The 24,992-nt window shown below is 41.9% G+C and overlaps 2 protein-coding genes across 5 annotated transcripts in view; both read right to left on the reverse strand.

Moving 5' to 3' along the window:
• RYK (receptor like tyrosine kinase) overlaps window positions 1-17,723 on the reverse strand; it is a 51,189-nt gene extending 33,466 nt beyond the window's left edge. For 2 of the 4 annotated variants that reach the window (XM_072995868.2, XM_078389273.1), the window contains exon 1: window positions 17,326-17,723. In XM_072995868.2, the coding sequence (XP_072851969.2) occupies window positions 17,326-17,587 (262 nt within the window). In that variant the 5' untranslated portion in view covers window positions 17,588-17,723. Of the gene's footprint in view, window positions 1-9,100; window positions 11,450-17,325 lie in introns of those variants that run through there. The other 2 variants (XM_078389272.1, XM_078389271.1) reach the window with 1 other exon arrangement.
• The window catches only part of LOC144587851 (uncharacterized), a 462,829-nt gene that overhangs the window by 424,898 nt on the left and 12,939 nt on the right, over window positions 1-24,992 (reverse strand). The window lies entirely within an intron of this gene.

Here is a 24,992-nt window from a genome sequence, read left to right on the forward strand (position 1 = left end):
GCTGAAAGTACTCTCTGTATTTTAGATTTCCAACACTTATTTTTTAAAAATTCATCAGGCGGATCTTGATTTTCATACTATGCGTCTTGAAAGCAGATAGAGAGGTTACTTACCTGTAACCATGGTTCTTCAAGTGGATCTCTGTGAATTCACACATTTGGGTTAAATCAGTGCCTGCGCTGGAACTTCGGAACCTTCTAGAGCTTTTCTGAGAAAGATACAAAGTTCAGGTTGCCCCTAGCACGCATGCTCCATTCCCTCCCCGCCTCCAGTTCCATTTATCCGCCATTGCTAGAGCAAGAGCTCATTATAAAAGAAGCAGTGACGGATAGGCTGGGTGGGAATGTGTGAATTCACAGAGATTCACTTGAAGAACCATGGTTACAGGTAAGTAACCTCTCTTTCTTCAACGTGGTCTCTGTGAATCACATATTTGGGTGACTGACAAGCTAACTTTCCGGAAGGAGGGCCGTCACTGCAGGACAGATGTCAAGACAGCCCTTCCAAAACTCGTCTCCTTCTTCGCCTGAAGGTTCAGCCTATAGTGGGTGACAAATGTGGACACTCTGGACCATGTTGCTGCCTTGCAGATGTCTGGGATGTCCACACCATGGAGTAAGGCAGTAGATGTCGCCATGGACCTTGTGGAATGTCCCTTAAGACCTTCAGGCACATCTTTACTTGCAAGTTGGTAGGCAAGAGTAATAGTGGAGACAAGCCACCGTGACAAGGTAGAAGATGACGCTGCACAACCCTTGTGTGGTCCAAAGAAGCACAGGAAGAGTCTTTCAGATTTCCGAAAGTCCTTTGTCCTGGAAACATAGTATGCTAACGCCCTTCTAACATCCAGGGAATGGAGCATCTTTTCAATGTCAGACGAAGGATCAGAAAACAAGGTAGGTAACAAAATAGGCTGATTGAGGTGGAAATCTATAACAACTTTAGGCAGGAAAGAAACATCTGGAAACAACATAACTTTGTCCTTATAGAATTGCAGGTAAGGAGGATCAGACCTTAGGGCTGCCAACACACTTGCTCTTCTAGCAGACATAACTGCAACTAGAAACAGAGTCTTTAAGGAAAGAAACTTAACATCACAGGAAGCCATGGGCTCAAAGGGATGTTTCCTGAGAGATTGTAGGACCAATGTAAGGGACCACTGAGGTACTGGAGGCCTTGTAGGAGAGTGAATGTTGACTAGTCCTTTTAAGAATGCCTTCAATGTAGGATGAGAAAAGAGACGTGAAGATTCTGAGTCCCTAGGTTGGAAAGAGACTATTGCAGAAATGTACACCTTGAGGGTCGACAAGGTAAGGCCGAGATCAAAAAGATGTTTGAGATAAAGGAGCAGAGTCTGTAGGGAGACTGGAGAAGTCTGGAGGTTTCTGGCAGTGGCAAAACGAAGAAAATTATTCCACTTATATTTGTATAAGAGGATAGTAGATGGTTTTTTGGACTTGTCTAACACCTCTTTGATTTCAGGCAGATCCTCCATGCAGCTAGGTGGATGGAGTCCAACTCCGGGTGTAGAACATTCCCCGAATCCTGCGTCAGTAGATGTGGCACAAGTGGAAGTCTGAATACCTCGGTGGCCAACTCCTCCAGAGTAGAAAACCATGGTTGACGTGGCCAGTATGGTGATATGAGAACTGTTGACGACCTTTGCTGTCTGATCCTGACTAAAGATCTTTGGATCACAGGGATCGGTGGAAACAGGTACAGAAGGTGGTCCTGCCATGGTATCATGAAGGCATCTCCCTGGGAACTGGGGCCCCTTCCTGCTCGAGATGCATACCTCTCGCACTTCCTGTTCATGTGCGAAGCGAACATGTCGATGGTTGGTCGGCCTCATCTTCTGCACAGCATCTGGAATACATCGTTGTCCAAGTTCCCACTCGTGGGATTGTCCCTTCCGGCAACTCAGCTCGTCTGCCAGTTGGTTCTCCGATGAGGATATGTGGATTGCTACTGGGTAAATGTGATGGTGGCAACACCACTCCCACAACTGCACTGCAAGGTAGAGAAGGGACAAGGACCTCGTCCCGCCCTACTTGTTGATGTAGTACAAGGTCGTGGTGTTGTCTGTCACAACTTGTACACCACGACCCTGTATCAGTGGCAGGAAGGCTCTGAACGACTTGATCACTGCTAGCATCTCCAGGTGATTGATGTGGAGTCCTCTTTGGCGATGTGACCAGAGGGCATGTATGGTATGACCGTTGCAATGAGCTCCCCAGCCTGTGGGGCTCGCATCTGTTGTTACGTGTGCAGAGAGTTGTAGAGGTAGAAATGGGCGGCCCATTAGTAGATGAGGTCGGAAACCCCACCACTGTAGTTGTTTTGCCAGTTCTGGGGTGACTAGGATCTTCTTCCTTGGATCCTCTAACATTGGGTCGAAATGATGGAGAAATCAAGCCTGTAGTGAACGCATTTTTAGCCTGGCATGTGGTAAGGATGCTGTAGTTGAGGCCATGGGACCCAGCAGATGTTGTGCATGATGTGCTGACACCAGAGCGTGTGGTTGAAACTTTTGAAGAGCGGTCTGTAGTTTGTAGATGCGCTCTGGAAGAAGAAAGAGTCTTGCCCTTCTGGAGTCCAGTGTTGCTCCTATGTAACTGATAACTCGAGAAGGCTCTAGGGTAGATTTCTTGAAATTTATGATGAGGCCTAGACTTTGCAGAGTGTGGAGAATGAATTTGGTGTCCAGAATGACTTTCCGTCTGGACGGCGACACTATGAGCCAATCGTCGATGTAGGGAAATACTTTTATACCTTATAGACGTAGAAATGCAGCCACTGGAGCCATGCACTTTGTAAACATGCGTGGAGCCGTTGCTAAGCCGAATGGTAAGGCCGCATACTGGTAAACCTTGTTGTTGATTATGAACCGCAGATACTTCCTGTGATGATGGTGTATGGTGATGTGGAAGTATGCGTCCTTCAGGTCTATAACCAAAAACCAATCTCCCTTTCTCAACAGGTGGACGATGGACTCCAGGGTGACCATCCAGAACCGGCGTGCTGAAGGTAAGTGTTGAGGTCCCTGAGGTCTAATATAGGTCTGAGACCCCCATCCTTTTTTGGAACTGTGAAGTACCGGGAGCAAACCCCCCCCGAGAATGTCTTGACGAGGGACCCGTTGTATTGCATTCTTTTGGAGTACAATAGAGTGAGAACCTCCTCCTCCAAGGTGGGATTGGATGTTGTCATTCACAGATACCCTAGAGGAGGGAGTTCTACCAACTCTAGCCGGTAGCCGAATTTGATGATGTTCAGAACCCAATTGTCCTTTGATATCCTTTGCCAATTGTGGTAAAATGGGGCAAGCCATGTGTGATGGTCCTGAAACAGAGGGTTGATGCAGTCAAAGGTACTGCTTGGATTTTTTGTTGGGTGGACGATAAGATTGATGCTTATGTGATGTTTGCTGTTTGTAATGTGGAGTGGTAGAAGACTGCTGAGAAGATCTACCTTGAGAACTCCTGTAAGGCCTATACCCCTGAGAAGCCTGTTGCTGATATTGCTGCTGGGGAAATTGCCTTTGCCATTGTTGTTTTTGGAAACGAGGCTGTTGGTGAATGGTGTAAGATTTAGCAGTTTTCTTGCTTTCATGTATGGACTTGAGTGATTTATCAGTCTTTTCGTTAAATAAATCTTTTGTATCAAAAGCCTGTTCTTCGATTTGCTTTTTCACGTCCTCAATAATACCAGATGCCCTGAGCCAGGCGTGGCGTCGAAGGGTTATGGCAGAGTTCAATGTCTTAGCCGAAACATCTGTGGCATGTCTTACTGCCAATCCTTGATGCTTGGACAATGTCATAGCTTCAGCATGAGCATTTAAACACTCTTGCCTGATATCCTCAGGAGCAGCTTGAAGTGCTGGAAGTACTTTATTCCAGAGATGCTTCTGGTATGCTCCCATTGCTGCCTGGTAATTGCATATCTTTAGTAGGAAGGACTGGAAGTTGTAGATTTTCCTACCTAACACATCCATCTTCCTGCCTTCTTTATTGGTGGGAGTAACATGTGGCCTCCCTGAAGTCTTAGACGCATTCGCATGGACAATGACAGAGTTGGGAGCAGAATGCTTAGACAAGAAATTGACTTCATGAATCCTATACATATTTTCAGTCCTCCTAGAGACAGAAAGAGGGGTGGCTGGCTGAGCATCCATAATCAGAGTAAACAGCTGGGAAATGTAGTTGAGGCTCAGTGGTTGAGAAGACTCTCGATCGATGTCCCCAAAAATGGGATCATCTGTTGGAGGAGGTGGAAGTTGTGTTTGCATTTTCAAAACATTAGCCATTCTGGTCACCATCTGTGAATAAGAGGAGAAATCCTCAGAGGGAGAGGATGGATGGGGATTCCCTGTATCTGACTCGAAGGAGTCCGCCTCCACTGGTGACTGGGCTTGCAAAGGAGAGAAAACCTCCTCATCTTGATTGGGAGACACCTCACAAAGCTGGTCATCTTCCTCAGATGGAACTCTATGTACAGCAGTCTCAGCTAAGGATAACTGAGCATTTTGTTGGGTACTTTTAGCCCTCGACGTTGGGGTAGAAGAAGTCTTTTTAGAAGCCTTCATATCCATAGAAGGGAGGGTATTATGAGCTTGTTGACGTCGACGTGGAGAAGGTGAAGAACTCGAGGTCGAAGAGAGAGAATAGCGTCTCCCTCTGTGCCTGCAGTAACTAGAAGAGGAAGAGGACGACGTCGAATCGGTATCATAATGTCGACGTTGATGTTTTGTCCTCCTTCGTCCTGAATGACTGCGTCCAGATTGTTCATTCCTGTGTCTCTTTCAACGTCGGGAAGTCTCCACGTCAGAATCACGACGTCAATCGGAAGAAGAATGCCGCCTTTTCAACCCCTTTTTGCGAGGAGGGAGATCTCTCCTCAGGGAGCAAGAGGGGGAATGCGGAGTTTCAGTTGCCCAGCCAGCAGATGCAGGGCCAAGATGGGCAGAATGAGGGCTGGATAACATAGCGTCCTCAACTTTATCCGGATTGGGTGAATGCCCAGGCTCAAGCGGTGCCTCAGGTTGCTGGGAGAGTGGCAAAGATGGAGCGGCTTCAGATAGGGATTCATGATCCCTTGACGAATCATCCAAAATCAGTGAAGGCAGAGAGGGTGTACCAGGTGGAAGAGAGGTGATCTCTTTAGCCTTGGACTTCTTAGGCTGTCCCACCTGTATTTTAGCCTTTGCAACGTCCTTGGAACCAAGCACCTTAGATGTAGAAGGAGCCTTCTTGGAGGGACCTGCGGTGGTTTTCTTAGAGGGCTTAAATGACACAATTGTCTCAGAACGAGGGGTCCCTGAAGGATTGGAGGAAGTCTCCATCTCTGAGGGTTGGGTTGTAAACAGAGTCTTTTCCCAGACAGAGTTTAAGTCTCTGCTGGCGCGCTTTCAAAACAGCCTTGGTAAATTCTTTACAATGGCGGCAAGTAGACGTATTGTGCGCGTCTCCGAGGCAAAATAAACGAAGACTCTGCTTATCATAAAAGGGTATCTTCCTGGAACACGCCTTACATTTACTAAAAGGGCCTGAGGGGGAAATAAAACAGTAGACAGAAGGCTAAAGGAGCCTGAGTTCTCACGGCAATCAGGAGATAAGTGGATAATGGAGCCTCCCACCAAGGTGATAATGGCGCTTCCCGCTGAGGCAATCAGCCTGGCAATCAGGCAATCCACAAAGCGTGGGGGAAAAACGGTCAAAGAAGAGCCAAAGTCTGTCAGGCAAGAGTAGTCGAAGCAGTCCAAGATTAAGGGGCAATCGAAAAATCAAGCCAAATCGATCAAAATAGAGAGCTCTGTCCGAAATGTTCCTAACACAATGGCTGAAAAAAAGGAACTGGAGGCGGGGAGGGAATGGAGCATGTGTGCTAGGGGCAACCTAAACTTTGTATCTTTTTCAGAAAAGCTCTAGAAGATTTCGAAGTTCCAGCGCAGGCGCTGATTTAACCCAAATGTGTGATTCACAGAGACCATGCTGAAGAAAAGTGTCCAATTTTAATTTCTGTACAGTATTTATTTGTAAATTCTTTTACATCTTTGGGTTGAACTTAAACTGTTTACATCGGCTAAAAACATTCTGAGTTGTTTCTCTTTCATTTTATCCATCTTTATTATTAAGGTTTTCTTTTCTCTTCCTTGATCTTCTTGTTTCCATGGTGGGCTTTCCTTTTGCACTTCCCATTTGGTTTTCTAGCTTAAATTGTGTACTTCCTTCTGAGTTTGATCTTGATGGTCCTCTTCCTGTTTCTCATCTGTCTTTTTCTCTTCTTTCCTACCCAGCCATTCCCCCCTCTTTTCCCCATAAAGTCTGCTGCTTTCATTGTTGAATTTATGAAATATCTCTGTGACTGGAATTGGAAAGAGATACTTTCAGTATTAACCACTAATATGTAATTGAGTTTGTTCCACTCCACATATTGTCTCCTTTTCTATCTTATTTGCCACGGAATATGTTTCAAAATCTTAGTTTCTTTTCCTTTTATAGTGGATCCTTTATCTTACATGTTTCTTAGAACTTTTTCTCAAAATATTCTCAGGAATTTAGCATGAATTTCTCTGGGGAATTTTATGTTCCTAGTATATGTTGTGTTACTTCTTTCTGCTGTATCTATATTTTGTTGTGCTTCTTCTGGTCACTTCTTGAGTTTTTTTTTCCTTTCCCCCTTTCGCTGCCATCTTTTCCCAGCTATAACGATCGCAAAACGATGGTTCCTATGGGGTGTATTCGCTTAACGATGATTAGGTCCCTGCTTCGGGAACCGTTTTTTCACTGGACGACTATTTTCCCAGCTGATCATTGGGTTTCTAAAATGGCCTCTCGCTGTTTTCTGACCCTTGTTTCAGAAGACAAGCATTAAAAACAGCTGATCAGTGCTCACAAAATGGCCGTCCTATGGAGGATCGCTAGACAAGCAGGTATTTTCCCCATTGGAATGTATTAACCGGTTTTCAATGCATTCCAATGGGGATTTTATTTTTGCATGACGACAATTTCGCTGTACAGCGATTCTGACAGAACGGATTATCATCATCATGTGGGGCACCACTGTATACTATATACACTGGCACCTGACAACAGCATGTGTACTAGTATGTGACAGCAAATGTCATCTTTACAGGTCTGGGAAAAACAATCTTTACAGGTCTGGGAAAAACAACTTAAATAAAATATTCTCATAGCTCTTAGGTGCACACATATGCAACCATATTATTTCAGTTTTTTATTTTTATTTCCCTCCAGCTAAACGATTTCAGTTTGTTCAATTGAGCTGTACAGTTCATATGTCTCATTAAAGGTAAAAAATGATTCGGAAATGATTTATCTTTGTTTCATTTTTTTTACATCTCAGACACTTGACATTTTAACAGGGGTTTGTAAACTTTTTATATCTACTGTACCGTAATCAGCTGGAATACTGTAATGTGCCTTATGTGGGGATGCCTTTGGAAAGTGCTGGGAAACTTCAGTAGGTCCAAAACACTGCAGCCTGATTGACACTGGTAGTTACAATGATCACATAACCTTCCTGTAATAGCAGCTCCACTACTTGCTGATCTGTTTCCACAAACAATTCAAAGTACTAGATTTAACCTATAAAGCCCTAAATGGCTTGGGTCCAAGCAATCTCAAAAAACATATCTTCCTTAATGAGTGGGTCCAAGCAATCTCAAAAAACATATCTTCCTTTATGAGCCTGCCTAGGTGTTAAGATCACTAGGGGAAGCTTTTCTCAGTCCCACCATCCTCACAGGTGTGTTTGGTGGGGACATGGAAGAGAGCCTTCTCTGTCACTGCTCCCAGACTCTGAAACTCCCTCTCATAGGAGGCAAGGCTGGCTCCATCTTTGCTATCTTTCCTCAAGCAGGTGAAGATATTTTTCTTCAGACAGGCTTTCCTTAATGACTGACTGGCTAGGAGAGGTTTTTAAACTGGATGGTATGTATTTTGTTGCTTCTATATCTGTTATTTTGTAAAGCTTTTAGCTAACATTTTAAATATAATTTTATTGATTGTTCTTTAATATTTGAATAATTTACTATTTTTAGCTTTTAATACTGTGTTTTTGGTCGTTCTTTAGGAGAAAGGTGGGGTAAAATATTTGAAATAAATATATAGATTATGGATTATTTATAATCATTTTGACAGTTTAATATTATCGTAGTGATTTTAATGGTTTAATTGTCCAATTTATTTTCAATTTGTTTCTGGTTTATTTTCATTTATTTAAATTTGATTTTGGCTATTTTTCCACCTGCTTTGACCACTATTTCATGTAAAGGCAACATAGAAAAATAAACAAATATATTAAGATCAATAAATTGCTAAATAAATGCTATTAATTCCATTTACTTTTGTTCCTCAAATGATCAACTGGTTTAATCACACTTAAAACTTCTCTTACTGAGGCAAGATATCTAGATAAAAAGGAAACTCAAATGATCCAGAACTGCCCCTCATACTGTTGTAATAATTGTTTTAAAAAACATACTTTTATATAGCAATCTTATTCATGTAACATTACGTTAGTAGGATGTATTTGGTTTTTTTTTTTTGGGATACATAAGAAAGTTCATTTACATGATAGACTAATCAGGTTATATTATCCAAATATACTGCAAATGACATATTTTCACAATAGAAATAACTGAATACAGCTACCAAAACAGCTTCCTTTCTATATATTTACCGTATTTTTCGCTCCATAAGACACACTGAACGTTAAGACGCACTTAATTTTTAAATACCGAAAATAAAAATAAAATAAAAATATATAAACAAAGCAAGTCCCACACTGGGACTGCCAATAAAAATCACCAAAAAACAAAGCAACATAGAAACATACCCCCCAGCCCAAACCTACCCTCCAAAACCCACCCAGAACATTTTTAAAAAGTAAAAAGCAGCAACTAATTTTTAAATACCAAAAAATAAAGTAAAAATAAATAAACAGAGCAAGTCCCATGCTGGGACTGCAAAAAAATTTACCAAAACACAAAGCAACATAGAAACATAACCCCAGCCCAAATCTACCCTACAAAAGACAACCAGAACATTTTTTAAAAAAGTAAAAAGCAGCACCTTACCAGTGGAAAGCCTCCTGGAGGTCCTCAGAAGCCAGCGATGGTGGTGGTGGGGGACCCCCACGGGGCCTGCTGAGGCCTCCGGAGGCCTCTGAAGCCAGCGATGGTGCCTGGGGGAGGGCCCCACAGGGCCTGCTGAGGCCTCCGGAGGCCTCTGAAGCCAGCGATGGTGCCTGGGGGAGGCCCCCACGGGGCCTGCTGAGGCCTCCGGAGGCCTCGGAAGCCAGCGATGGTGCCTGGGGGAGGCCCCCACGGGGCCTGCTGAGGCCTCCGGAGGCCTCGGAAGCCAGCGATGGTGCCTGGGGGAGGCCCCCACGGGGCCTGCTGAGGCCTCCGGAGGCCTCGGAAGCCAGCGATGGTGCCTGGGGGAGGCCCCCACGGGGCCTGCTGAGGCCTGCTGAGGCCTCGGAAGTGAGCGATGGTGGCAGGGGGAGGCCCCCACGGGGCCTGCTGAGGCCTCCGGAGGCCTCAGAAGCGAGCGATGATGGCAGGGGGAGGCCCACACGAGGCCTGCTGAGGCCTCCGGAGGCCTCGGAAGCCAGCGATGGTGCCGGGGGGAGGCCCCCACGGGGTCTGCTGAGGCCTCTGGAGGCCTCGGAAGCCAGCGATGGTGGCGTGGAGGGGACAGTATTTGCTCCATAAGACGCACACACTTCTCCCCCCACTTGTTTTGGGAGAAAAGGTGCGTCTTATGGTGCAAAAAATACGGTATGTTAAATTCAGACCAATATGAAAAGGACAACTTGGTGGTTATGAACCAATGTTATGCCAATGCCTAAAAATATGAGATATTTATTCAGGCCTTTTCAAAATGAGAAATGTATGTTCCTAGATATCTAAATCATTTTCTCAGCCAAACATTAGAGGTCTGAGACTATAACACCATGTGACCAGTTAACATGAAATGAAAAATATTTTGAAGTAAGAAGGGCACACTTATTGTAAGCTAGTGAACAGATTTATAAAGATTTGGAAGCATTTTCTGTGGATTCTGCACATAGGTAACTGCCCACATTCTAAAAGAGAAATCACATTGACAGGCTACAAAGATATTTCATTTGCCCAGACTACTAGTAAATCAGTATCCAAAGGAAAACAAGCGAGAAAAAAGAATGGTTCTCAAATAAGTTACTAATCTATATTTTTAAAATGTTCAGTCTATTACAGAGAAAATATAAGAACACTGAAATAATTTATTTTTAAAAGTTTTCTGGAAATCTACTAAACAAATCTACTTTAACATTCTTTTGACCTGAAGCCTCCATTAAGACAGCTTGCATACAAAGAACTTAATGCTCAGATATCTAATTTCTCATTACTAGATCTTACTTAACTTAAAGCAAACCACATGACAAAGCTTGGCATTTTCTCCTCTTTTGATTTTAAGAGGAAACACTCTACTTTGCCCATGCAAACTCTAAATCACATTACCATATATCTTTGTGCTCAACATTTGGACATAAACCAGAGAAAAAATTAAATCAAGCATAGGAGAAGGTGGGTTTCTGCAGTACCATAAAGATTTTAATGTAATGAATTCTGAAGCACAGACAAGGATATGCATGGTTTCTATTCTTACTCCTGAAAGATGCTGGGGAATTGCTGTGTTCATTACAAAACTGCATCATGTCATTTTAGGAGACTAACAAAACAAGGCTTTTTCAAAAAGCCTTTGCATAAATGCAGAATAGCTTTTACTCTATGAAAAGTTGTACAATACAAAACTATTCTCAGTTAACATGGGAAAGTGATTGTTGTTGATCTAAGAGGGCTCTTGTGAGAACTCCCCTTTCTGAGGACCAAGACAGATAAACAATAGACCGATTTCATTTTCTGAATGTTCGGCATATTTTTGTATTACTATTAGCAATTCTAGCATTATTTCTATCTTTACTAGTTAAGTATATTCTTAAAATCTCCTTTTAAAGGCTTAATTGTCTCAAAAATTAACAGTTTTTCTGTACCAATTTCACTTTCATTAATTTTGTTAGCAAATGGGCAACTTTGTTCAGGGATATTATGTCAAAACCTAAGATACCATCTAATATTACCTAAGAGTTCTAATGGAACTTCTGCAAGGTTTTTACCTTTGAAGCATGCAAAATGCATTTTACTCCTAATAAACTGCATTTACTCAATAGACACAAAATTTACAATAGTGCTAGACAACAACAGAAAGTACTGTATTTAGTTTTGCTACTGTACATGCTAGGCCCTTTAAATTTTTCAGAGTGATATATTCTGCAATCATCCACAGCTCCTTACCAGCGTACACACCATGCACAGCAAACACAATCAACTAGATCTTAATGCTAACAGCAGATTGGCATTATCTCATCATTCATAAAGTATGGTGACTCTCAGAAAGCACAATGTGTTACAACACAGTTCATGTGGGTACCCCTCTAATATGAATGTGAAATTGCATGTTCTGGGCTGGCAGACAGATTTCATGGTTTCATTCCCTAGAATCTTACAGCATCAAGATGACTAACAATGCTTCCAAAGGAGTCAAATAACCATGACTATCTGAATTGTTCATGTCTGAGCTCCACCAAGGTCACTAGCTTTTAGAGAGAAACGACACACAGGGGGGAATTGATTTAAATCAAAGTGAATTTTAAGAATCAGATTTTTTTGACAATTAAAATAAATCAATTTGATTTTAAAAAATCATTGATTTTTATCCATCATGAAAGTGCAGCAGAAAGCTGAGACATGTCACAAGGAAATACAAGAGATATAACATCCCAAGGATACAACTGAACACACAGAAGCCTAGAACAAGCACCAAGGTAAGTACAACCTGGGGCTCCCATTGCCATAATACTGTCAAACTGGCCCTCTTTATTTCTATTTCTTAAGTACAATTCACAAACATATATTTTTGTTGTTTCCAAGAACTCTCACAACACTGTTGTAAACTGTTACCAAGGCATCTGCAGTATCAAGTCATTATAAATCATTTCATAGCTACTGAAATGGAGTTGGGAAGCCTCCGGCTCCAAAAAACTGGATAAACAACCTTATTATATTTCAGGTACATTTTAAAAACGATCTTAGAAGAGTGTAGATATCAAATCCTCTTCTGCTCCACTGCTTCTTTTGTTCCACTGCTTCTGTGATAGATGTTTTGGGAATCTAAGCTAAAATACTTGAAGATATTCTCAGATGAAGGATTCTTCTATATCAAACACATACCATTAATATAGCCAACATGTGATATATTGGTCCCTACAAATCTAAGGGATGGGTTTTAGGACTAGCATATGTAGCATTTACATCACTACACTGTAGCAGGACTATTGCAAGCACTGTGGAGAATTATGACCCAGAACCCCTTTCACTTATTGAGAAAAACAGGAACAGTACAAATTAATGAATGTCACTACTAAAACTTTACAACTTAATCTTAGTGAACACACATTTATTATTTTATGAAGGCCTCCTCTGAATAATCCACACTTGTTAAGCCTTTACTGCTTTCCAATTTCTAGGAGGCATTCCACCCTAGTTAATCTCAGTCTGCCTTAGGCACAAACTACAAGACCTGATTATCCAGAAGAGCAACAAAAACCATAACCCCTCATTTTCCCAATCTCTTGACAACCTCAATAGTAGTAAAAGAATTTACCTGAAAAGCCACATCTGATAAGATTCTGTCTCACAATTCAGAAGATGGGAGAACTTTGAACAGTCTCTGTAGATTTAATTATTTTATTTAATTATTTGACAGGTTCATGTGGGAGTAGGTAGTCAAAATGCCTTCTGAATTAAGCTTGTTCTGCAACATATGAGACATCTCAAGCCAGGAATAACAAATAGAACTACTATGCAACTGATGAACTGACAACATAAAGCAGTTTCAGAATTAGAAGGCTGAGTACAGTATTCACAACATCTTTTAAAAGACTGATGCACACATACACAACTGCTAAGTCTTCAGATCTCCAGCATTTTCTTAGAGAAGAGTTTAACTCAAACTAACAGAAGGATAGGATAAAAACAGAAACATTAAAGACAGAAGCCAGCACTAATTTACTCAACAGCTGACATATAAAGGAAAGCAAATCACCTAACATACACTGGTTTGATTCGGGTATGTAACACTGAACCACAGTGCTTCATGAATAAAATCTGCACGTCACACACTGATACTATAAACTACTTTCTCTGTGGTCCAAATCAGTTTGCAATAACTTCTGGATAGAAAGGCTTTATTACAGCACTGAATTGTTTGTTTTTGCCATCCTATCCAACTTCAAGTTGTTATCACCTCATCGTACGGAATCTGTAATAGCATCTCATTAGCACTAAATCTGGTTACTAACATACAGTGCTATTATAAGGTAATTTATCATTCACTGTATCGACTCTTGCAAAAGTTTGCTTCTAAAATGGGTCTTTCTCACTCTCTCCTGTAGAACAGTGGTTCTTAACCTTTGTTACTGGGATGTTTTTGAACTGCAACTCCCAGAAACCCCAGCCAGCACAGTTGGTGATGAAGGCTTCTGGGAGTTGCAGTCCAAAACTCCTGCGTAACCCAAGGTTAAGAACCAGTGCTGTAGAGCAGTGGTCCTCAACCTTGGGCTTCCAGATGTTTTTGGACTTCAACTCCCAGAAATCCTGGCCAGCAGAGGTGGTGGTGAAGGCTTCTGGGAGTTGTAGTCCGAGAAAATCTGGAGGCCCAAGGTTGGGGACCACTGCTGTAGAGTATGGCAGCCACAGGCAAAGGCAGGCATATTACACCAAGGGATACAGTGGGATTGGAAAATTACCAAAACATCAGCAGAGGCAACTTGCTTCAACAGATATTTTGATTTAGTCCTGTCATAATCACCATCATGTGTCATCAAGTCATCTCTGACTTATGGCAACCCTTTTCAGGATTCTCCAGGTAGAGAATGTAATCTACCATTATCTTCTTCTGAGAGTGCCCTGGCATTGTGAAGTCTGCCCAAGGCCACACAGGCTGGCTGTACCCAACAGGAGGAACAGTGGGGAACTGAACTCCCAACTACTGGCTCCACAATCAAATCCTGTAGCTTGCAATTCACCTCCTGTTCACTGTTTCTTTCTCACCTGAGCTTCATTTATGTATCTACCTAGTCAATGGCAGAAATCTTGCTGCTTAGTGTAGTAAATTGAACCAAAGCAGGGCCAGTGGGATGTGGTGAGTCAACTTCTCCATAAATTACACTGATTCAAATGGGCCTACTCTTGCTGCAATTTACTATGCCAAAGTAGGCTGCAACTAAAGCATGCCCACTTAAATCAATGGAACTTACAGACTCACCAAATTCCCACTGACTCAATGGGCCTACTTGAGTGCAACTTATTACATGAAGCAACAAAATTTCAACTTCTATGCAATTTTGCTCTTATAAAGTACATATACACAAAGTTTCTGAATTTTCAGTACTGTATTTTGAAAATGATAGCAATATATTAAGAGATTATGAAAAATTATATTAAGCATTATTAATAATTATGTGCTGTCAAATCTGACTTATAGCAATCATTTCCATGGTTTTCTAAGTATAGTGTATCACTTCCTTCTTATGGGTGCTTAGTATCTAAATAACCTATCACAGAATAAATGGATTTCTGCTTTGTAAAAGATACTGCACTGATGTTTGAAATTGCCTCAAAATCAAGCAGTCTAAATGGGAAACACTGAAGTATCTGTATAGCAAATTACTGCAAGTACAGCCATATTCTGAAAATGTCAAGGATTTGCAATACATAAGAGCTACACACCTACACTATACAGAACTAGATGTGGAAATGGAAAACATTTTATAAAATAATAGTTGTGAACATCTCACAAGACACCACTGATTGGAGCTTTATATCACATTCCAAAGGTATCAGATATATCACATTCCAGGGGTACTGTATCAGCAATAAAGGTAAGAGTACAATGTAACCCTTCCTACAGTCAGACCTCTCCCAGAAGATGTATAATAATTATGTCAGTTTCTTGTCAAATTACTCTCTGACACAGTCAACTTCTAAAGATTCCATGTGGCTAAGTATGCTTAAATGTTGTCATCAATTCTCAAATACATTTCTCAATAAATTTCCAAGCCACTGAAAGAGACTGGCGCAGACTATTGTACTGCATTTGTTTCATAAAGTGAAAGGACAAAAACTTTGTTTACAAAAAAAAGCTGCTCTACTCTTTAACAATTCATACCAAACAAGCTTTTCATTTTTGCATGGTAGAGTTATGATGCTATTTATGTTATCATTATTCACCCAAGATCTACATAGCCACTTTCATCAGTTGAAACAAGTAAATGGACTCCCAGGTAGGAAAATTCTGGTAATGTGGAAGGAGTAGTGTGTGTAAAGTAATAATAAGTACATGACATAAAGTCAATTCCAGCTTGTAGTGGGTTTTTAGTAGTCAGAAGTGGTTTACTATTATCTTCTGGAGATGCTCCAGAACTGTGCAGGTTGCCTAAGACCACAAAAGCTGCTCTTCTCCTGGAAAGCACAATGGGAAATCAAATTCCTGAACTTTGGCTCAGCAGTCAGGTATCCAATTCACTGAGCTCTCCAGCTAACTCATGCAAATAGGCTAGTAGATACTGCTGTGGACTAACATTTTGCAGATATACTCTTTCATCACCAGTTTTCAATAGTAGCTGTCAACAGCTACTAATCATGACAACTACTAAATATTTCATTCAATATCAAACGCAGTACGTCTTTGTATATTAACTGCTGAGAAGAAAAAGAAACTGTACATTTATATTCTACTTGTGGTCTTCCTGTAGGCAACTGATTCACTGCTGTGTGAACAGAATGCTGCACTCTGTATATCTGTGGTCTGTCCTAGCATGGCTCTTTTTATGTTCTCATAACTAAAATATGTGCTTGTGCAGCTGCCATACAATTCAGATTTTAAAACTTTACAAACAAGCAACCTCAATAACAGATAAAGAATTGTGTCACTCAAAATTTTCCCACTTAATTTCTTGAAAATTGATATTAGAATAATTTGATGTAGCGCTGCGAATAAGAATTTTAATTGTGTGATACACACTTCAAACTAAGACTTCACAAATTTAACACCTGAAATCCAGCAGCATAACTTACACTATGTAAGGTTAATTATGTCATCACTGACAGCACCTTTTTTTTAGAAACTAAGAATTTCTGATTCTCTCTAAGGCTCCCTGATGATCACTTTCATGGGTTAATTTCTGAAAATCACAGCCACCAAGGGAAGGTTTGGTAAGCTAACATTTGAGAAAGATGATAAAATGATAGATGAGTTCTGAAATACAGCCAAAAGGCATGGTATTTTGGAACTTTTCAAAGCAGTTGTACTCTATTAGATATAAAATAGCATCATAAAGGTAAATTCTTCACCCAACCATCCAGTATTCTAAAGGTACTACTGTGAAATATTTATTTATTTATTTGATTTATACCCCGCCTATCTTAGTGATTTACTATTGTTTTGTGCGTACTGCAAAGCCAACATCTAGCAGCCTGTGGTTTAACTTGCTCTGTTTTCCATCCAACGAGACCCTCCCAGTAGGAAAACAAAGTCACCCCCCCCCCCCCGGCTAAGTGCTAACCAACCCTGCTTCTGGCCAGCGAGGAGCCGGATGGCCTTGGCTCTGAAGACTTCTGTTATCACCTTCGCCGTGAACTCGCCAGGGTGGACATCTCGGGATGGGAGAGCCGGCTGCCGGGCCTGTTTCCACCACCACCACCCCCGCGGGAACGAAAACAATCACACTCAGCGACTGTAGGCGAGGAGACGGCTTTAAAGTATGGTCAAAGCAAAGTAAAGGTAAAGCAGGGGAGATGCCCGTCTCCCTTTAAAGCCACGTAACGTGCCGTGTTTGTTTCCACGCCAAGCGCAAGGGTGGTGGTGAAGGAGCGACCGCCGAGCCAGGCCGTAAAAGGAACCGGGGGGCGGGCGAGGAAGGCGAGCGGAGAGCCTGCCCGGTCAGAAGGGGGCTCCGTCAGCAGCTCCCGCAGCCCGCCTTGAGGCGAGTCTCCTCCCCACTAAGCCCTCCGCTCCCACCGGCAGCCCAGGCCCTGGCAGCGAGTGGGGCCTCCAGTCAGCTGGAGCCCATTAGCGGCGGGCACTTTCTTCCTCTCCCTCCCTCCCTCCCTCCCGGCAAGGCAGGGGCGCTTCTCCCGCAAGCCCGGGCGTCGAAGGGAGGAGTGGCCCCGCCGCTCGCCCCCTCCACTCCACTCACCGATGAGGCGCCGCACCTCCTCTTGGCTCATGTAGACGCTCAGGCCGGGGCCGGCGGCCGGAAGGGTCGCGTCGAGAGGGCCCCTCAGACCCTCGGCGCCCGCCAGCAGGGGCGACAAGAAGGCCAGCGGCAGCCACAGGAGAAAGAGGAGGGGACGGAAGCGAGGGGATGGCCGCGCCTCGGCCCCGGCGGGGGCGGCGGCGGCGGTGCGGGTGGTGTCGCGGCGGCGGCGGCTTCCATCCCCCCAACCACCCGGCACCATCTCTCGCTCCCTCGGCTCCCTCGGCGGGGGAGGGGGACCCGGCCCTCCCCGCTCAGCAGCCGCTCATGCTCCGGCCGCGCGTCCCCGCGCTCTCAGGGCCGGCATCACAGAACAGCCCCCCTCCCACCTCCTCTCCCTCAATCTCTCGCCCGCGCGTGCATGCGCGCGCGCTTTCCCCCCCTCCTCCGGCCGGGAAAGCGAGCAAAGGCGTCTCGGGCTCAGGAAAACTGGCAAGGCCTGCACCGCCTCGACGAGTGCGCGTGCGCATCTGTTCTCCACCTTCCCCGCTCCCCACAAACACTGTCTCGGAGTCTGCGCAGTAGAGACCATAACAAGCAGTCTACTCGTGCTGTCATAAGTCTTCGGATTTTCTAATTTCTCTACAGTCAGTGGATGGGCGTCGTTATATCCCCTCTGATTTTAGATGGGGCAGTTCTGAACAGTGATATTATGTGTCATCTGAGTCGCCATGGTTCTTCAGCTAATGCGTTCTTCTTTCTGCACGTCTTTCCTCATTTATTATAGGTGAAAATAAAATAGGAAGTAAACAAAGACAAAAACGTAGTGACACCTTAAAGAGTAAGGTTTTCATGGACAAGTCCACTTCATCAGACATAAGAGGAGACATAATATGGCATAACATGGCAAATATTTATGCATGGCACCAAGGTTTAAATATCAAAATATAGAGATCGTTGGTTGGCAAGAAAGTCAGTGGATGTTAAAACAATGTGGTGATAGTGTCTTTGATACACAGGTCTTTAGCAGAAGCTTGTGCTGTAAATATTGTGTTAACCTTTGCCATAGATTAACGATGGTAAAATATAAATAAATACAGTAAAGTGAATGTTAATCAGATGGGCGGTTTACAGTCATTGATTAACTTGTTTCCATGCCAGGCCCAAAGGTGGTGAAGGAGCATCTGCCGAGCCAGGCTGTAGTACAAGGAACAAGGGGGGCGAGGAAGGTGAGTGCAGGGCCTGCCTAGTCAGAAGGGAGCTCCATCAGGGGGCTTCCCCTTACAAACTTTTCTTTGTAATCACTTGTGATCCTCTGTGACTTACCCCAGACAATGGATAATCACAAAAGCAGAATAGAAGCTGTTTTACCTTAGAAATTTCTATTAAGGGGGGAGGAAATATCTGGGAGATGTGCAATACATTACAATACTTGTAGTATTTATATCTGGTATGTTATTTGATAAGTGTGTCTAGCATGTGTATATACACATGCTTAGACACACATATCAAAGACACTATCTTCACAGTGTTTAGCAGCTACTGACTTTATTACCAACCAATCAAGCAACCACAATCTCTTTATTTTGATATCTAAATCTTTATTTATTTTATTTATTTATTTTTGGACTTATATACCGCCCCATAGCGCTACAAGCACTCTCCGGGCGGTTTACAGTTTAATTATACAGGCTACACATTGCCCCCCCCAGCAAGCTGGGTACTCATTTTACTGACCTCGGAAGGATAGAAGGCTGAGTCAACCTTGAGCCGGCTACCTGGGATTTGAACCCCAGGTCGTGAGTACAGTTTGATGTCATGTATAAATATTTGCCATATTATATCTGGACGTGGTGGCGCTGCGGGCTAAACTGCAGAAGCCTGTGCTGCAGGGTCAGAAGACCAGCAGTCGTAAGATCGAATATGCGCGATGGAGTGAGCCCCCGTCGCTTTGTCCCAGCTCCTCACCAACCTAGCAGTTCAAAAGCATGCAAATGCGAGTAGATAAATAGGTACCACCTCGGTGGGAAGGTAAAACGTCTGGCCACGTGGCAACAGAAACTGTCTTCAGACTCTACGGCTTGAAAACGGGATGAGCACCGCCCGCTAGAGTTGGACACAACTGGACTAAAAATGTCAAGGGGAACCTTTACCTTTTACCTATATTATATCTCATTCTCTTATGTCTGATGAAGTGGACTTGTCCAAGAAAGGTCACATTAAAAAAATATAAAAAATAGTGTTTAAGGTACCACCACATTTTTACCCCTTTTACTTTTTTATCTATAGTACTTGCACAGAATAACATGGCTACCCCTTCTACAACTTCCATTTATTTTACCTTGAATGATCACCAGTAATAAACTGTACTTTGTTTCTCTCAAAATGACTAAAGTGATCTGCATTTGATGTTTTTAATGGTCTGAGGAAGTGGACTTGTACACAAAAGCAATATAGCAGTTAATCTTTAAGGTACCACAATGTTTTTGTCTTTTTTAGTTTTCTTTTTTTTTTTTTTGCCTGATAAGTTTTTAATGATTAATTAGTTTTTAGTCATTTGCCTTAATCTTTCATTGGTCAGCTTCTCGACCTATAAAATTCTTAGTATCCTGTGATTAAATGACATTTCAAGTATGTTAATCTTTTTAATAGTAACTTGTGTTAAATTCCAGAATTCCATGCAGTATAATAGAAACAAAAATACATGGCAAAATGCAGTGGTCATTCTTAAAGCTAGTTTCAGTGTTTTGCTGTACTTCACCTTTAAAAATCTACTTCACTTCTTTTCAGTTTTTTTAATAATTTAGTTATAATCTGGTTTCTGACATACTGATATCTGCCAGTATACTCTATATTTTCATTTTGAACTTTTTGACTGTATTTCTTGGATTGTTTATTTACTAGTGACTGGGAAAAGTTTCAAAACTATCTGATTTCTCCTCCATTAGCTTTTCATTTCCAGACTTCTATCTGAATATATGGAGGTCCAGGTACTGTTTAGCTTGGAAACCTGGGCATTCTCTTGTGGCCCAACAGATGTTGAATTGCAACTACCATCAGCCCAAGTCAGCATAGCCCAAAGTGAGAAGAGTTGTGAAGAACTCTTATACATCCACTGTATTAAATAAACCACAATCTATCCCAAGTTCATGCTTGTAGTCTCATGGTGGAAGCTTGTCTCTGTTAGGGAAGAGTGGGATTCATGTCCAGATAAAGCAATCAAACAGGGAAGGCAATGACCAAAATCCTATTGCTGCTGGTTGTATCCTGGAGCAAATGCCTGACTGTGTGATTGAGAGTGCACCTAAGATTTGTAACCAGGACCATATTAATGAGCAGCAATGTGCTGCCAGGAATTACATGACTTCCCTTTATACAAGCATACATCATCAATAGGATGCTAAGTGGGCTCGCAATGCTTTTTGGTCATAGATTCCTCTGTCTGGGAGCATATTTGGATTTCTTTATCTGCAGGTATGTCCAGCCAATTTATAGGTCGTCATCCATTCGGCTACTGATTCTAGTTACCTATTCATGATCTCAGCACCCCGTCTTGTAGAAAGGGAGAGAAACAAGTGGATGTCCGCACCAATGACATTTTACTCATAATCTCTGGGCAGCCTCCTCCAATGATTTCATGTAGATATTCATAAGCATCTCATGAATCAGTCAGGGGATGCCGTTCCTCACAGATGACAAGCTGCCCAGTAGACTGTGAAGTAGCAATATAAGCCAGACTAAAATGGTATGACATTTCTTTCCCAGCATTTAAGGAGACGTACCCCTATAATTATAAAATAAATTTTTTAAAAGTTAGTTACACTACAAGAAAGAACAGTTATCCTTCATTAAGATATGCAAGGTTGTAATGTAAAGCACTGTAATATAAGGTATAATGTAAGATACATTACCTTGTAATGCAAAGTAAGTATACCTTGGTTAATGGAAAGAGGAGCTAATGTCGTAAGTAAGGATTCCCAAGCTCTAACCATTCCTATATGCCAAAGGTGATGGGCAGTGGTGGAACTTCTCACCTGCTATGTTGGTGGAATCACTACTTCATCTTGGTGAGTTTAGCCCAGGAGTGGAAAACGCATGGCATGAAACAGCATGTTGCTGTTCTGTACCATCAAGTAAACTTCGATGTATGACAACCCCCCTGAGCGAGCGATCTCCAAAATGTCCTGTCATCAACAGCCCTGCTCAGCCATTGTAAACTCAAGCCTGTGACTTCCTTCAGGGAATCAATCCATCTTGCATTTGCTCTTCCTCTTTTCCTACTGCCTTTCACCTTTCCCAGCATTCTTGTCGTTTCTGGAGAATTTTGCCTTTTCATGATGTGCCCAAAGTAAGACAAACTCAGTTTCAACATTTTTGTCTCCAGAGATAGTTACAGCTCGATCTAATGGAGGACCCACTTGTTCGTCTTTTTGGCAGTCTAGGGTCTCCACCACGCTCTCCTTCAGGACCACATTTCAAAAGAATCATTTTCTGTTTGTCAGCTTTCTTAGCTGTAGGATATAGTTTGACCTGTAGGTTTACAGTGGAAACTAGCTTGGTAATAAAAGCAAGCTTTTTTTTGTAAGCTCCTTGTGTCAGGGGGAAATGGATCTAATTTAAGCAATCTTTTAAAAAAACCCACACAAAAATCAAAATATGTTGCCCTTCCCAAGCTGAGCAAGCAAGTCAGCTTTAATCAAAAAACAGTTATACACTGAAAGCCTCATGGCAAGGTTTTTATTTTTACTGAGCTACTTTGTCCCTAGTAAGGGATGTAGGACCAAAGAGCTCACACAGTTAGCACAATGCAGATTTGGAAGAAAAGTATCATAGGGACATTAATTTAAGATAGTAACTGTTGCAATGAATAAACCAAATAAGCAAACACATGTGAGCTGAGAGTGGGAAAGAACACAGCATTTGCACATTATTAGGGACTGTGGCCCAGAGCCTACATACCATTCCTTTGTTTGCCTTATAAGGGGAGTGGCATGTGGTATAATGGTGCTAAGCATGAAAAGGCTTCCCCCCCATCCCCAGGATTTTGCATTTGGCCATAGCCTGTGAGCCTATTTTGGTACGTGTCTGGAATATTGGCCAGACTTCAGTGTAGTTTGAATATTAATTTATGCTACATTTCAGAGCCATTTTCATGGTATGTAAATGACAATGCCTTTGGTTGTCCCAGCTGCAAGCTGAGCATTGTGTTTCAAATTACACACAATTCTGTTCTGTGTTTGGCAGACTAGAGTATAACTCACCAAAAAGAAAAACTGCTTCTTGCTTCTTTGCTGTTTCGCACCCCCAATCACCCCCCACATGCTTAAGGAATAAACAATTATGTTTACCATGCTGGCTATCCTGGCGACTTCACAAAATTTGTAAACAGGTATAGACTTCTATCTCCTATTTTTTCTCTATCCTATGTACCTATAATATATGGAGACAATGGAAAAGTTTGCAAGCTATCCTGCTCTAGTTTAGTCTACCATGCATTTTATGGATAATACAATTACAGTACAGTGTATTAGCCATGTGAAATGGAGGATAGGTACTATACAATGAATAGGGGTGTGGTAGAGGGCAATTTAGCAGGTGTAGCTTGCATGGCTACTGCATAGTAAGACACACCTGCTCAAATTTTTGCTTCTGTATTATTAAAAATATAATCAGGGAAGTATGAAACCAGAGATGTAATCAGGCAGAATGTTAAAAGACTGGTGCTGTAATTAAAAGAACAAAAAGTCTTGAGTGATGAGACAATCAACATGGGAGAATATCTTATCTGTTTAGAATTAAAAAATAAAGACGGAAACAATATATGCAGTATACAGTATACAGGAGATGCAATAAAGTCAGATTCCTTTAGAGAAGAATCTTTTGATGAAGAATCTGCAGTTTAAAAAATCTGTAACACATCACCACAAACAAAACATTGTTTCCCTTGCTGTTGTAAATGATAGAGGTAGCACTGTCAGAAGTCCTCCAACCTGTTCTGCACATAAAGGGCATACAGATTGACAGGCATTCACGTCAAGAGACATTCCAATCCATTCTGTGCTGGCTCCTGTGCTTTTGTGACTCTCCATTTTAAAAAAAATCCACAGCAGCGTGGGAAAGACTGTATGGCTGCTATTCCACACCATCAATTTCAGGAATGTGGTAGACCTCAAACACTGAGGCCAGAATCTTCTTGAGAATTTATGCTGCTGCAATGGAAATCACCCATGTCCCAGTGTTAAAACTGCTGTAAATTAACATGGGGCCATTTGCATTATCTACACTTCCTCACATGTGGGGTCTAGGTATCATATGGTAATAAGGCCAGGAAACAGTGCACAACCACGTCAAAATCAGGGGGGAAAGAAAGAAATGAAACTGGGATGGGAAAGATAGAGGGAGGGACGGTAGTTGCAGAATTTCAGTGCTTCTGTTTGGCTCTGATTAGGAGTACTGTAGGGCTCCCATATTCATGGAGGACTGGTTGAAAGCCCCTTCCCCCATGGATGCTGAAAAACCCAGATTATAGCAAATACTATTTTAATTCTGAAAAGCTATACATAGCATGGCATCTGACTTTCTCTAGTGGCAAATTCTGGTAACTTCATCTTTAAAAATATATACATTTGGAGGTGTTTTTTTTTAAAAAAATACTTTTAAATATTTTCAGACCATGAATAATTGGATCAGTGGATCCTGATCCCACGAATAAGGGGGGTCCTACTGTAGTGTGCTTTGGGGTGAGCAGGGGTCTTCACGCATGGTAACCTCTCTGGTTTATTTGTTCAGCACCTATTGACTGATTGATTGATTGATTGATTGATTGATTGATTGATTGATTGATTGATTGATTGATTGATTGATTGATTGTATTTTTACCCTGCCTATCTGGTCAGATGACCACTCTAGGCGGCTAGAGTGGTCTTTGTTTTCCTTGATGCTATTAATGTGCTCCTCCAAAGTCTAGTTAATGGTTGTTTAATTTTCAAGAAAATTTTCCCACTTGTGAACAATTAGCAAGCCACAAAATGCTTCTTAGGGCATTTGTTTTTTTTTTTTTTTCCAAAAATCTTTGCAAAATTGAAACAAAAAAAAAATCTGCTTTCTTCAGAATAAGCCATTGTATGCATCCATTTTAATCATTTTACTGTTATACCACGCCGCTCTTGGCATTAATTTGTTTAGGTTAAATTTATTCTATTGTTTAAATATAGCCACTTCACATGGTCTTCCTCAGGAGGTTAGGTTAGCCCCCTCCCTCTCCCTTTTATCCTTCCACCAACAGTTGAAGGCCCACCTCTTCAGGTAGGGCTTTTAATTATTATAGCAAAGTCTCTGGATGCTAGTTTCTGCTTTCTTTGATTTTAAAGTTTTAAATGTTTTATATACTTAATGGATTACAATGATGATGATGAATATTATTAATATTAATAATATTATTAATGAATCTGTAATTCATTGTTTATTTAACATTACTTGTTTTAACAGTGTAAACCACCATGGGTCATTTTACTAAGAGAAAGCTGTCATATAAATGATTTGAAATAAAATAAATAAATAAAAGTGATTTCAACATGCCCCTGTGAAAGATTTTTCTTCTGCTTTGGAAAAGGGCTGTGAGATACGAAAACGAACATGAGAAAGATAAACACTTAACACTGTTCTTT

Source organism: Pogona vitticeps, chromosome 3, assembly GCF_051106095.1.
Source record: "Pogona vitticeps strain Pit_001003342236 chromosome 3, PviZW2.1, whole genome shotgun sequence".
In the NCBI taxonomy this organism is placed as follows: Eukaryota; Metazoa; Chordata; class Lepidosauria; order Squamata; family Agamidae; genus Pogona; species Pogona vitticeps.